The sequence below is a fragment of the Gadus macrocephalus genome, chromosome 16 (genome assembly GCF_031168955.1).
Source record: "Gadus macrocephalus chromosome 16, ASM3116895v1".
NCBI classification, from domain to species: Eukaryota; Metazoa; Chordata; class Actinopteri; order Gadiformes; family Gadidae; genus Gadus; species Gadus macrocephalus.
Genome location: NC_082397.1, coordinates 4,158,812 through 4,174,357, shown reverse-complemented (window position 1 = coordinate 4,174,357; position 15,546 = coordinate 4,158,812). Strand labels below are relative to the sequence as shown.

The 15,546-nt window shown below is 44.6% G+C and overlaps 1 protein-coding gene and 2 long non-coding RNA genes across 3 annotated transcripts in view; 1 reads left to right on the top strand and 2 right to left on the bottom strand.

Annotated features, from left to right (window-relative positions):
- Window positions 1–9,272, bottom strand: part of gbe1b (glucan (1,4-alpha-), branching enzyme 1b) — an 86,516-nt gene extending 77,244 nt beyond the window's left edge. The window contains exons 1-2 of the mRNA XM_060075667.1: window positions 9,013–9,272; window positions 485–654 (exon numbers count right to left, since the gene is read on the bottom strand). Of these exons, the coding sequence (XP_059931650.1) occupies window positions 485–654; window positions 9,013–9,110 (268 nt within the window). The 5' untranslated portion in view covers window positions 9,111–9,272. The remainder of the gene's footprint in view (window positions 1–484; window positions 655–9,012) is intronic.
- The window catches only part of LOC132474793 (uncharacterized), an 87,880-nt gene extending 75,060 nt beyond the window's left edge, over window positions 1–12,820 (top strand). The window contains exon 2 of the long non-coding RNA XR_009529727.1: window positions 12,615–12,820. This is a non-coding gene — a long non-coding RNA (uncharacterized LOC132474793). The remainder of the gene's footprint in view (window positions 1–12,614) is intronic.
- Window positions 6,496–9,006, bottom strand: LOC132474795 (uncharacterized). Its single transcript, XR_009529729.1, has 2 exons — window positions 7,928–9,006; window positions 6,496–7,864 (listed from the first exon to the last, which is right to left on the bottom strand). It is a non-coding gene; the product is annotated as an uncharacterized LOC132474795 (long non-coding RNA).
- Window positions 12,821–15,546: the final 2,726 nt, after the last annotated feature.

Genomic DNA, 15,546 nt, shown 5'->3' with positions numbered 1-15,546 from the left:
ATGTCAATTGCCACACACACACACACACACACACACACACACACACACACACACACACACACACACACACACACACACACACACACACACACACACACACATTTTCCCAAAATACGATCACATTAAGGTGATTTGGAAATGCAGAGGGCCTTAAATAATCATTAACAGTGCACCATTACCATAAGCTCTGGTCTGATTCACACAATTTAAATCGTCGTGAGATTATAAATGTCCAAGTATCCTACGGATAAATAGATAGACGGATACAATAGACAGATAAAGCCTTGTTATACTAATGTGTTTATGGGACCCATTTTAAGTCTGTTGATCTGACAAACTTACCCTCAGGGTTGAATGGCGCATCCGTCTCTTCATCTATAACAACCACCTTCATACAAAATACCAACCGCCTAAGTTTTCATTTAGCACCGGCCTGTGTGTGCGTGTGTGCGCTGCAATGCATGCTGGGAGAAGGACCACTCACTGAAGTCCCCGGCCAGGAAGAGGGCCTCGGCAGCCGGGGCCCACTCAAAGAACACCAGGCTGTTGTCATGACGACGCTGGACTCCGAAGGTCTCGTAGGCCCGGGTGAACTGGTCGATGCCACCCTCCCTCTCCTCCAGGGCAGCCAGCTGCTTCCCAAGCAGGCCGTACCTATAATGGGGAGGTTTCACAAAGACAGCATTATAAATTGTCCGTACCTAAACAGAGATATCACAATAAGAGCGTTATGGCCCGACCATACCTTAGTATACAGAGATTTCATAATAACAGTGTTATCGATAGGCCATACCTATTCAATGAGGTTGAACAATACAATAAAAGCGTCAAGGATGGCAATACCCACAGAGATTTCACATTAGGAGCCCTGTGGTCAGACTATACGCGTAAACACATTTCATAATACCAGTGTTATGAATTCAGAAGTACTCTGGCTGGATCAGATAATGCATGAAGCGGCCGTAGGTGAAGGTGAGGTGTTACTGTTCAATAAATATTAATATTCATCCCAAAAATATTTAGACGTTTATTTATTAAACATGAAGAACTACCCAAGTTTTAAGTCGCAGTACGGCATTGAAACTTCCAAAAACTTCTAAAATAATCTTTACTCTGGATGACTACCTTCATATATTCAACAATTTATGGCATTTAAACGCCGGAAAGAATGAGTTTTTATCATGATGCAATCTGTGCAATAGGTAACCCATGCAGCCCAGATTTCAGGCCTTTATCTTCTCCAGCTCTCCTAGATGCAAATGAGCAGTGCCTGGGAGATGAGCTGAGAGCAGAACATCTGACTATAGGTACACCCCTAAAAAGACAAACCTGTGTGTGCGTGCGTGCGTGCGTGCGTGCGTGCGTGCGTGCGTGCGTGCGTGCGTGCGTGCGTGCGTGCGTGCGTGCGTGCGTGCGTGCGTGCGTACATCTCTGTCTGTCTGTAACTGCAACTAAGTAAAGGGTAGGCCCGCCAATTCTGCAATCTATCTCACTTAAGTTGCTGTGGGGTTGCCGGGCTGGTCTGTAGGCGAGATTCCCCCAGGATCAGTGAGTCTCTTCCAGCCAGCTGAGTTCAGTGGACTCCCCCTGTCTCCCCCCCCTCTGCTGGAGCCCTGGAGCCAGGCTCAGGCTGGCCTGTGAATGCCCCGGGGCTATCCCTGATGAGGCTTTTCGATGACGGGCTGAAAACAGTAACAGCCATGGCTCTCCGCAGCTGCTCCCCGCGCTGAGGAGAGCGGGGACCGGCCTGGACCTGCCAAGCGGCAAAAGTTGTAAACTGAAACTGGCGCTGCCGGGCGCTCCCTGGGAGTGTCTTTTGTCACCGTCTTGGAGACGGTTCTGAAAGGAGAGGGGGCCGGGGGACAGGAGTGGGTCAGCTCAGACCCGCTGGCTGAATCTCCATCTGTAATATCTCGTCATGGAAGTGGTTGTGCCATCAGGAAATGGATCGTGGGTTTGGGGTGGTACGGATGGTGGCAGTTACGGAGGGGGGGGTGCTGTATGTGGCTGGTGATGGGAACAGGGGGGTGGGGGGGGGGGGGTGTTGTTCTTTTTCTGCCTAACTCTGGACTCTTGATTATAGCGGAGAGATGGGCTCACATCATCCATCATAATCACACACTCACGGTGTGTTTGAACCCTGTATTGATCTCAGAGGCGCCTCAACCAATGCCAAATCCAGAGTTATGCGCCAAAAATGAATCGAGGACTACTAATTTACCCGTTTGCTATGTAGCGCGCTGCACTGTCGGCGCACGTGGCCTCTTTTTGGTCCTCAGTACACATCGACTCCTTTACACCATCGATGGTGTCACACCCCCTCCCGTCACTCCTTGCTCAACAAACACACGGCATAGAGAAAGTACCAGTGTAGTAGCAGTACACTAGTGTACTACTACTACTACTACTACTACTACTACTACTACTACTAGTGTAGTACCACTATACTAGTGGTTCGTACAACTAATCCACCAGTATCCACAACTATCTCCACTACCTCCCTCACTTTGACGCCCAAACCATACAGCATAAAGCGGAGGTGTCTGGAAAGAAATTATTTTAATAATTAGAGAGGGACTCGCATTTCGATACCCAGGGAAGAGAACACATCTCCGGCTCATTGTAAAGACTCATTATTGTGCCGATATGAAAAGGTTCAAGGTGGGCGTATACGTGGTATAATTATGATGTTGTTAATATGGGCTGATAACGGGCATAGGGGAGTGAGGGAATAATTGCGAGACGCAAGATTCTTTTCGATGGAGCACGTAACTCAATTTTCCTGAGCCCTGGAGAAATGGTGCGTAGGGTAAACCGGCGACTCCCACCGTGGCCCAACATATAGGCTCGAATATAGCACGATTCAGCCCAGGCCCTCTCCCCCTCAGCAGCTATAGATTATAGGGAGAGAAGAGAGTGACAAAAATCCCCCTCCTTCCTCCCGGTTCCCCCAAAGTCGGGCCTCGAGAAACAACCCTGAATCTTCACCCGCTATCGATCCGAACATTAACGTGTCACATTGGAGACATTATTATTTTTTGTTTGCCGACATTCGGCAAACATTGATTCGAAGAAAAGTCCTGCCCATGGCCAGAGAGATGTTTTCGATGTGACGGCGACACCGTCACACCGGTGACATCCTCCATTACACGCCGCAGCCGCCTGGAACTTGGAACACGCCGTCATTAAATAGGAGGGGTAGATTGTTTCATTACAGCGCGTTCGACCACCCCGACTGTAGCTCCTGGTCTTCAGCTAGATTACTCCGGACTCTCCTGGGTGAAATGTTGTTTGTCTCTCGGTCAATTAGAGATCGTGTCAAGAAAGGCACGGCCAGACGGTCCGCTGGTCTGTTACTGCGTGAAGTTTGTGGCACGTTTGATAAGGCAGTCTACTCGTGTCATATTTCCTTTAGACAATAACCTTTATCTTGTGTTTTCTCATCTTGCTGAACATCGATATGCAAGACACTTTGATGTCAATAGAGATCCCACTTTGAGTGTGGTTTGGCAGAGGAACAGAGCTGGGCAACTTGTCAGGCAGGACCTGTGGTAAAGTCTGAAGAAGACTTTAAACTGCTGAGTCTGGCTGTCCACCCCTAAAACTTCCCAGACCAGTCAGTCTGACATCAGACACCTGTGTCTTCAGTGACTTTCCTGGGCATAAAGGTCCTTGTTGCTGTGTTTTTAATGACGGACAACAACAGCTGTGGCACTTTTTACTTCTCTCCGTGCGACAAGAGGCAGAGGTGCCCCGCGACAGCTTTAGATTGACTTGTTTAAAAAAAACAAAGTGTTATAGAAATCAAAGGCAGGCACACACACACACACACACACACACACACACACACACACACACACACACACACACACACACACACACACACACACACACACACACACACACACACACACACACACACACACACACACAGCGGTCGAACAAAGGCCTCAGGGGTTTCGGGAGCTAAGGCAGCAAGGTGACTTTCAAATAATGTTATTAACGTCTCTTAAACAGAGCTAAATTAATGAGGCTAAATAGGCAGCTGAATGTTTCACCTAAGGATGATTGATGAAGGCTGAGGATTCTTACCAGACTAAAATCCTCAGTGACCCTCAGGCTGTGTGGGGGGGTAGAAAGGCTAACTTTGCCAGATATCTCCAACAGGTTACATAGCGTTGTGCACAGTCATAATATTAGGAGAGGGTAATGCTAATATACTTGGCCATGCTAATATTATCATAAAGCACACCTCGCCATCATTTATTGCACTCGCTTAGGTCTTTGGCTGGCAGTAAAGGGAGTTCCTAATCACCTGTTTGTTCTCATCGTTCTCAATGAAATGCAGCCTTTCATCGTTCCTTTTACTAGGCCGTGCCGGGCCGTGTCAACATGACTTATTGGTGCTACAGCCAATATGTCTCTGGTAGGTACAGATTACATACTCTACAATGAAGAAACAAAAAATGGAATTATTCTAAGTCATCATCACACTGCCACTAAACACAATAAAGAACAACTGTAATAAAGGAAGGCTATAATTTCACTAACAAACTGTTCCCAAAGCCCTAAAGCTCAACGCTTTTATCAAACTGAGGACTGCAACGTTGTAGTTAAACAATATCCAAAATAACCAGGCTGGTGTATTTTTGTTAACAGGAATCACATTAAAGAGCAACTACACAATGGACTGCATTTATAAGTTGGCTGCCACCTAGGGGTGAGAAGCCTTGAACCACGGCTCACTATATCAATAAAAGCATGCTGTAGTGTTTCCTTTTTAACAGTGAATATTGATCTTTCAACTGAATAATCGATGCTTTTAGATGGGTATAGACTTTTCATGCCTTACAGGATATCTTGTTTATAACCTGAAAAATTGAACGCCAACCTGGCCCGTAACTAGCTGCAATTAAAGAAAAAACTGCATCTTGGAGGGTAAAGAGCTAGAATCCATCACTCTGGGGGGGAAATGTCTCACAAGATAAAGGGCAGCTGTCAGAGTTGTTGAATTAACAGCCATCCTCAAAGTTTAATTCACAATGACAAGATGGCGTTTATATACCCTTAGGGGGTAACCTACCTCAGTAATTACCGAATCACTGAAAAAGAACGGAATATGTACCTGTACAAAAGAAAAAGGAACCACTAAACGATAGAGAAGATAGTTTGTTTAAGTAAACCTAACCTCATCCGCCATCCCTTAACAGAACATATTTGCTAGAAAGCAAAGTTCAATATAAACCCATTGGCCAATCCGAGGGCGCAGTGGTGAAATCTCAAGCATCAGTCAAACAAGGTTATAGGTCTCATTCATTCTGATAAGCCGGAAGCGGTTCTGAGCACTGTGCCTCACCGCAGGGGGTCACAGTGGGACACCGCTGGCTGTAAAAGCTTCTCTTCTCTCCAAGCCGTTGTATCGCTGTGGGTTTTTTTTACTATAACTGGACTTCTGGGGGCTTAGCGCACCAAAAAGCACCAAGCGGTTGTCACCATTAACCTTGACGCTGTGCTGCCGTTACACTGTGGACTAGGGCCCGACCGATTTATCGGCCTGCCGATTTAATCGGCCGATTATAGCCTTTTTGAAAATAATCGGCATCGGCCAAAAAGACGCAGATTACAACCGATTTTTTTTTTTTTGAGACCATACTGCTCAGCACGCACGTGTTAGTCACTGCTCACGAGCGCAGCACATTGGGAGTTAGTTATTTATTTTACATTTTACATTACACTCATTTTTGACTGTAAATGTATTCTAAAACACTCAAAGGTTCTGCATTCAATTCACATATTCGTCAAAAGTGTTTAAAGTATATTTAAGGTATCAAAAACTACGTTTTATATATATATATATATTTTTTTTTTTTAATCGGCCGATTAAATCGTAATCGTAATTTTTCTCTGAAAATAATCGGCATCGGCACTCAAAAATCAATATCGGTCGGGCCCTACTGTGGACTAACGTTTAACTTAACTAACGTTTAAAACACGTCAAATAATGTAGAATTTGTCATCAGGGCATTCGAATTTGAGATAAAGCATAAGCTCTTGCAAAGTTGGCCAATGAGTCTTAGGGTTTGATTTTGTTGCAAAAGTGCAGTGTCTGCTATCGTTGCGTTGTGTTGTTTTTGCAGTTTGGAAGTCACCGCTGTCTCGCCCGTTTTTCCCGGTGAGACCATGAGGTGTTTGAGACATGTCTAGGGTAAAACTGGGCCAAGCAGGGTGGCCGCCATGCCTCACAGCCTCCAAGCACAAAGCGCTGGACGTCTGAGACGAAAACACCGGACCCACGGGGAGGAACCGGACGGAGTCAAACAAAGTTTCCTGGGAGTTCAACTGTTCAGACGGCTAGGTCACTGTGAGATAAGGCATTCACAGGTGTGTTTCTTTGTCCAGGTCTTGTAGAGAACACACACACGTACACGCACACGCACACACAAACAAACACAAACACTGAGATGTTATTGTAGCAATCAATCACATGGAATCCAATTATGACAACGTTGTTTCATTTAATTATTACATCGCACATGTGTACACATGCACAGTGTGAATTTGTCCATCGGAAATGCCAAGACTGCTGCAGAACATACACTTCAAACTGTAATCAAGTGTATCATTTGCATTCCATCAGAGCTGACAGCGTATTGGCTTGCGTGAGGTTTTAGAAGGTTAATAGGTGTGGGAGGAGAGATGAACTGGTAATGAATGAAATGACGATATGCTCCGGGCAGGTTGCGACACAACTCGGGTCGTCCCTCACTATTGACCGTCGGGAAGGGAGTATTGACTCTACGAGATTAGCCTGACCACGGGTCCGCCACCTCTGCCTCTGAAAACACTTGCTCTGTTCGGACCACCTTCCCCTCTGAAGGACAGCCCGAAGCCCCAGCTTGTTATAAGTATAGTAGCAGATGAATACTAAGAGAACATATATATATAAATATATGTACATTTACTAGGGGCGGCATCTCTCCTTCATAGGACGATCCGATACGTATCTACATGTGGTATGATACGATTCAGGGACAATACATTTTTAGACGAAGCGATTTGATTCAATGTTCTAACGATCCGGTGCGATTTGGTGAGATTTTGAATCAATCTGATACAGTAAATATTGCTTTAATGTTAACACATTCATTTTCAATTACACACACACACACACACACACACACACACACACACACACACACACACACACACACACACACACACACACACACACACACACACACACACACACACACACACACACACACACGAAGATGTGCCAGTGCTTGGCAGTGTGCAGTATTTGCCGATTCGATAATGCCACAACTATTAGATTGATTTGGTCATCATTGACAAAGGAAGATTGGACTCAATATTAATCAGATATGTACTGTACATAGCGATTTGGTTGAAATAACATGAAGTAGAATAATCCAGCCAGTGTGGCGAAACTGAAATTACTCATTAATGGAGTTTCAGACAGACAAACTCAAAAGTCTCTTCCTTTTTAATACATAGCTTTACTATAATGAAATATCCTGAAACGTATCGTTTGCTTTTGTTCCTTACATTGAGAGAATTAATGCAACCAAAATACAGAAGGTTACGACACCAAGTGACCATATCAATAGCACACCAACCTTATGCATTATTTTTTTTGTTCTGCCTATACCATTTCCCCACCCAGGTAACATTTAGAATGCATTTCCATTGAGTTGTCATGGAATCTCCAAAGATTCTAGAACGTTTAACCACAGGACTAACACATATGAATGAATGGATGTGAACACAGTCTATTGAGAGTGTTATACAGGAACATGCAACCTATGACCTCATGTTATAAGTGAAGAAGGAAACTGAACAAAGGCTTTCAACGACAACAACAATGCAGAATCCTGTTGGCTCTCCGCTTCAATAGCAGGACACTTACCAGGCTGTGGGTTTGTGACAGGGTCAATTTACACCACATAATCGCTCTGTTATAGGTCTGCAACAATTCATTGATTAATAGAGTAGTTGATCACTGGAGGATTTGTTGAATCCGATAATGATAAATCGATTAAACGTATTATTTATTTACTACAAATAAACTTTGCCTGATAATGTTGTAATTCTAAGTCAAATATTGGGTTCAAAGAACATTATAGTGGAATAGTTCCGTTTTTCTGGCCTGCTTGTCAGATAAAGTCAGCGCATTTAAGAAATAGCTTTGCACTCTGGTAACTTGACATGGCATTTGCTAATATTTGGGAAACGTTAATCAACTCAATTATGAATCTTTTTTTTTATATATGAATCAACTATGATTATACCACACACACACACACACACACACACACACACACACACACACACACACACACACACACACACACACACACACACACACACACACACACACACACACACACACACACACACACACACACACACACACACACATCTCCTCCACTGCCTGAATAAGCAGAATGCAATGGAGGCAGACTGAAACTACTACAATAGCATAACAATGCTGCATCACTTGAAGCACCGCACGGTACCTGGATGTGGGCGGCGCCACAATGCCAACCGGAGGAGACTTGGAGCTGTCAAACTGTAGGAAGTAGCCGTGCAGCTACATGCTCTGTCTATGGTGGGGCAGCTGGACCTGGATGCACCGACTCCTAATAACATTAATAGTCTCGAGGCTCTTGTTATAAGGTATATTAAAAAGCTACACGGGGATAGGATAATACGTTGTTTAATACCAACATATTAATAGGGACGATGGCAAGGTTCCTTGGTAAAGGGGGGAACGTAGCGCGCTTACGCTACGTCCACGTGTGTCTACGTGAAATGTCAATAGCGAAGGTGACTTTGCGTTGTCTGTGCGTGTGCAACAGAGAGATATACAGTGGTTGTTAGATGTTTTAGTGCATATTTCGGCATAGGACAGTTATGGCAGCGGAAGCGTGACTTTGATAACAGCGCCGCCGACGTGACGCCGTTAAAAACAGCCGCAGAACGCAGGTTTACCTCCTCTCGAAGTCCTTCTGGTAGCTTTTGAGATAGGGGTCCATTTGGAGAAGACTGTTTAACCCAGGAATTGAAACATTATCCTCTGTGTCAGCCATGGTCACTCCAGTGGAAACCAATCGAGTGCCGAGCAAGCAGAGAGAGCGAGATGTGTGTGGTGATCAACAGTAGCGGCTCGGCTTTATGTTATGAAATCATGCAGGAATCCAGCCAATCGCCTCCATTCTCTCTTTCTTTCATTATTCTAAGTCCCTCCCACCCACAATAACGTGCGCATGAAGTCACGCAGGTTTGGTTATTTAATTAAATATTCCCCATGTTGTGGCTGCATGTGGTCGTTTAATCGGTGTGTCTTTAAGAAGGCAGGGTGGGCATATAACGTCACAAGATAACTACGGGACGTACGTGTGTATGCATGTTGTAGTCCTGTTGTAGTGATATTCTGTAGGCCTATAGGATTTGCCCATGTGTATTCTCTATTGAATATGAGTGCATATAGTTATGGTTACACATTCGTTTAATGGAAATAATCAAAAAATGAAGTATTTGTAATACTACTACTAATACAAATAATTATAATTGTTATTATTACCATATATACTATTATGTATTACTATTAATATTGTTCTTATTATAATGTTATAGCAGGAGTATTCTTATAGAAACAGCAAAGATTGTAAAAATGCATTTAATCAGTTCAATATTATTCTACTAGTGTTTCACTAATCTGATGATATTCTGAGCCTGACGTGTGCGAGATGGCATGGCGTCAGTCACTCTCTAACTGATGCCATGTGTGTGTGTGTGTGTGTGTGTGTGTGTGTGTGTGTGTGTGTGTGTGTGTGTGTGTGTGTGTGTGTGTGTGTGTGTGTGTGTGTGTGTGTGTGTGTGTGTGTGTGTGTCTTTGCATAGGTGAAGGGACTGCGTGAAGGGTGTGGAAGTGTCAGTGTGTGTGTGTGTTTGTGTGTGTGCGTGTGTGCGTGTGTATGTAGCTGTTTTTCATGAATAACCAGTATATACGTAACATAAATACACAATAAAAACAAGGTATCCCATTGAGATGCCAGGACAAAGGTCGAGTTCCATAGCGCCATCTGTTGGTGAACGTTGAAGTCCCAGCAGCTCTCTTCATGATAAAAACAAGGCTTACCATCATGATCCTGCCCCAAGCATGGAGACCCCGACCCATGCACTGCTTGTTTACCCCGTGTTAATCGCTGATTGTGTTCCCTTGCCCAGTTTCTGCCCCGTGTTGTCAGTTCTTTTTGCCTGTGTGCGTCTCAATTGCGAAGGGACAATCGTACGACCTTGAAACCTGTTTAGAAAGCTTCCGTTTTTACACAACTACCTCGTGTAAGTGCTTCATGAAGTGAAACAGCCCGACCAGGTAGCATCACATGACTACACATAAAAGGCAACTCACTATGGGAATGACGTCAAAGGCACTATATCCTCTGTGTTTGATTCTTCTTCTTTTCTTTGAATTAAATACAAATACTTTATTTTTTGTATAAAAGATGACGCAGACAACTGAAATTGGTCCTTGTGCCGCTGGGCCTTCTGGAATATCATCCTATACCGTTGTTTCTGTGTCTGCCAACGTCAATGCTTACTGTAAAGATATACAAGTTATACGTCCCTGCATTCTAACAGTTGGACGTCCCAATTAAAACATGCAGATGAAAGTACTGGTTTTAGTAGGCTGTAATTATGTTTAGGCTAAACATTATCAGCAAAACAATGGGAAGTCAAGTTTTTATAAAGTACTTTAAATAATTTATCAAACTCCAAAGAAACGAATTCTGAAAGTGCAGACACCAACAAATCTTTAGAACAAAAGCAAATGACAGACAGCAGCCAGGAAACTTTCAGAAAACAGTTGGACATTTTCTAAGCAAAACAATTACCCCCGCCATCAAACCTGGGAAATCAATATCGTCATGTGGTGCAACACTCACACCTCCACGATAAACAGGAAACGGAAAAATACAGACTTGTTGTTTGTCTAGTTTTATTGCGACGGGATACTAGTTTTAGACATTGATTGATGTCTGCTGCAAGACAACCCGAATAAGCATTACCATGGATATGTTTGAAAGTGAATTTATGTATTTATGTTTGCACAAGAATACATACAGGTGCCGATATGGGGCAACCAGAACCCCCGAGACAAACCCTAGAGACGATCCTGCCCCCTTGGTTCCCTCACATGACAGCAATTTGTTTCTAAATGTTTTTGGAAGTTAATTGAAAAAAAATATGGAAAGGAAGTCAGAATGAAAATGTATTTGTGAAGCCCTTTAATAATGTAACAACCCCAAGAAAAACGACAAAAAGGAAGTGGAGCTCCAGAAAAATGTACATTGAAAAGGAAAACAGAAGAAGATCCCACGGCTAGGAGTGCAATAGGCCTTGTTCACCAGCTGCCATCTTGTTTCTAAACGCTAGCCTGGTGGGGGTTCCCCTACCGGGCGTGCATGGCTGCTAGGTGAACAAGGCCTGGAGACACCGTTGACGCCACAATCACTTGGTGGTGACACAATCAAGGGGATGTGTTCCTCGGGAGGTACTTCCCAACTTTCTAAACCGTGGGTGGTGGTTTTGGGCTGACAGGCTACGACCCACTGCGGGGGACCCCTAACCCCATGGTGTTGCAGGTGTTGTGTAGGGAGTTGGAGAGGGTAGCTGTGGAGCAGGAGAGTGGCTGGGACACCTGCATGGAGACCCTGCACATTCAGCACAGCTCAGACTCGAGAGAAAATGCTAACGTAGTTAGGAATTAATTGGCCGAATTTGTTTGCATGCCGTATATGCTCGATATAGGTCAGTGTGTGTGTGTGTGTGTGCTTTTGTGTGTGTGTGCTTTTGTGTGTGTGTGTGTGTGTGTGTGTGTGTGTGTGTGTGTGTGTGTGTGTGTGTGTGTGTGTGTGTGTGAGTGTGTGTGTGAGTGTGAGTGTGAGTGTGAGTGTGAGTGTGAGTGTGTGTGTGTGTGTGTGTGTGTGTGTGTGTGTGTGTGTGTGTGTGTGTGTGTGTGTGTGTGTGTGTGTGTGTTTGTGTGTGTGTGTGTTCTTGTAAGGATGTGTGAGCATAATCTCATAAGAGGTATTCCCAGGTCCAAAATTATTGACCTGCATCCTAATGGACACGGGAATTTCATTCTGATTGGATCAGATAATTTAAGAACAATATATATATTTGAAAACCTGTTTTGTCTGAGATAGTACGAACTCTACCCGGTGCATGTGACCCGGGATCCGAGGCAGGTAGGGTTATTTATGGCCTAGATAATTAAAATGGTACTATAAATGCAGATCTACTGCTAAAAATGTTAATCATGTCAGATGCAACATATGGTAGCCTAATAAAAGGAGATCAAAATAACAAAAAAAGTGCATCCATCTTTACCGTGCGCTCTGATCCTATCACTCTTATCTCCAGGCTAGTTACACAGCACTTCCAGGATTAGGATGGGACCTAACCCAGGTCCAATTAAACACAATGAAAAGTGGATCCTAACCTGTATGGGTACCGGGTCAGGTATTGAATCGTCGGGTTCCGTTAGACCCCTGAAAGACCTCTTGCTTTTGTATTTGCATTAGCAGGCATGCGTGTGCGTGTGCGTGTGTGTGTGTGTGTGTGTGTGTGTGTGTGTGTGTGTGTGTGTGTGTGTGTGTGTGTGACTGTGTGTGTGTGTGTGTGTGTGTGTGTGTGTGTGTGTGTGTGTGTGTGTGTGTGTGTGTGTGTGTGTGTGTGTGTGTGTGTGTGTGTGTGTGTGTGTGTGTGTGTGTTGGTGTGTGTGCCTTTGTGTGACACCCTGAAATAAATGGGTGGATTATGGATGCATGATGTTTAAATGGCTGTTGAGATGGATGATTGAGTGGATGGATGAACGGATGCATTGGTGAGTATATGATATGCAGATGTGTGGATACAGAGATGAATATAATACAGTCACTAGTTTCCGTATACCCAGTCCTCTTCCTGAAGGAACCCTGGAACATGGCTCGATGAATACCTGAATCGAGATGATGGAACAGATGAAAGGTGTGTTGACACCTTTGACATTTTGTGTCACAACAGTGTACGGAGAGAGGATCTTTCAGACGTACAGGCTTTCAAAACAAGCGTCCCCCCCCCATTGGTTGACAGGTGCTGAGGCTGCCTTTCCCCCCTTTGTCTGATGGGAAGTGTGTGTACGTGCGCTTTATTCACACGTCACTCATGGCAGCAACAGTAGAGGAAGTAACGTTTTTAATTACACCAACGCCAATCAGCGTAAACATCATACGTGTGGATCTTGGCATGTATTGTATCCTTCGCACCCGGTTCCCTTCCGTTGCAGTATCATCATCGGCAGATCATTTGCTTCGCAGGCGATGTTGTATTTAAAGTTACAAATTGATGTATGAGGGAAATGAACATCACGACACACACGTTTGCCACCTCTAAACTCTGCTTTGCAACCTAACATACTAAAGACTATTTTTATTGCAGGTGGAGTCGCCGTGATTAAAATACCGGGTTGCGGTGAGGAGGGGTAGTGTGTGTGTGTGTGTGTGTGTGTGTGTGTGTGTGTGTGTGTGTGTGTGTGTGTGTGTGTGTGTGTGTGTGTGTGTGTGTGTGTGTGTGTGTGTGTGTGTGTGTGTGTGTGTGTGTGTGTGTGTGTGTGTGGGGGGGGGGGGAGGGTTTGGTAGCACTGGAAGCGGATTCCTGGAGAATCTGGGTTTAAGATGCAATAACCTCGTCGCGTTGGGATGGGAGAGCGTAAATTACTTGTCAAATACTCGCGCCTCACCGAACACACATAATTCTCCTGGAATGAAAACACCTCTTTCCTGTGAATGCGAGCGTTTGAGGAGGAGGATAACCTTAATGGCATTGAAGAAGCACGTGGAAATGACGCTAATAGAAGAAAGTGATAAGATTCTCTCCACACTCGGAGGTCAAGGATGGAGGAACTGAGACGAGAGGGCATCTCTACCGCGACAAGAGCCCTCTTTAATGAGGGACATTATAGAAGGCAGAAGCAAGTGATATCCAGCGATACCACCTCAGGGGGCTCGACATCACAAGGAGTCCTCCGCCAGCATTCGGGCTTTATAGTTTGCTGTTCTGAGAATGCTGCATGTAATGCCGCACGTCTTTTCTGCAGATGGTTCAGACAAATGGGTAGTGGGGGTTTGCGATTGTGGTCAGCGAACGTGGTTAGCGCTCCAGAGGGCAGGACGATTGTGTAATAGAGTCTAGTTCTCACTCCCAGCCGAAAGCACCTTGTTTCGATCTCCAATTTCCACAGCCTACCTGTAGACATCCTTGAGTCCTACCTGCTATCGACCTGCCTCTGTATGCACTCGATGACAAAATGAAAACGAAAGCACTGCCGCCTCACAATGAGAATGAAAACATCCTGGGCTGAAATGTGTAATGTTCCCTGCGGCCTTTGTGAGGGGAGATAGCGTAGCAGCTATTTATAAAGCTCCTTTCAAACACAGAGTCCAGTGATCCTATAGGGTTCCTTCTCCCTCTTAAGGTCAAAGGTTAACGTGCTATGTCACGATGAATAAGGAGAAAGACTGTTTGTTGTGCATCAGTAAATTGTATAATTTTTTATTTATTGATTATCTATGAATCATTATTGTTTTTTTCCCTTTCATTTAGGCATATACCAGATAACTACAGTGGCCAGTCAAAGCAAAAATTATAATTCTGCGTTGAACAGCTGTCGCAGATGAACCATCTTGGGTTTCTACGTCACCACCTTAGTCAACAGAGGCTGTCATAGGTTGCATACAATCCTCTCCTGAAATGTAAGGACACCTAAACGTCTGGGCGAGGGATTGCTCGCTCTGTCTTTACAGTTTCCTGTATGTCACTTGTTTATTTGTCATCGTTGAGGAGGGTTCATTTGTACGACATGCTTCATCTTCACATTATAAAAATCACCATTTATCACACTCCATTCTCGGACATGGAGACCGACAGCATGCCTACTTAGGCTATAACTTGGCCCTTTACTGCCACAGTTCATGCACGAATGGAGGCAAAAATCGGCGCATCCTCCTCGTAGGGCTTGCTCAGGGATAGCTCAGCACATACATCAGTAGGGGCCGGGTATTGAAGCGGCAACCTTTCCAGTCTCCCAATGATCCTTCTGTATGTCCGGAGCCACTCCCGTCGTAGTCACAGCCCCCCCCCCTCCTCTGTTTTTGTCTCCTGAAGCAATGTGAACGCTCTCATTCTCGCCCAATAATTAACACTGGGAACTTGTCTCTCACACTTACTGGGAACAGGAGAGAAAGCACGGGTAACAAATCTGAAACAGATCTGATTCTGAGGGCAAGTAACTATAATTAGTTCACCCGCTTGTAGCTCAATTCCAAACCATTCAGTTCACTCTCCAGCTTCACCGTTGCTTGTGTTTGACGCTCCATGTGTGGTAAAGATATGAATGCTTCATTTTACACACTGTTGACACCTCTGAAACGCAGCTCTGCAAACCAAACAGTAAGCGCTGCTATCGTAGGTGGATTGAGG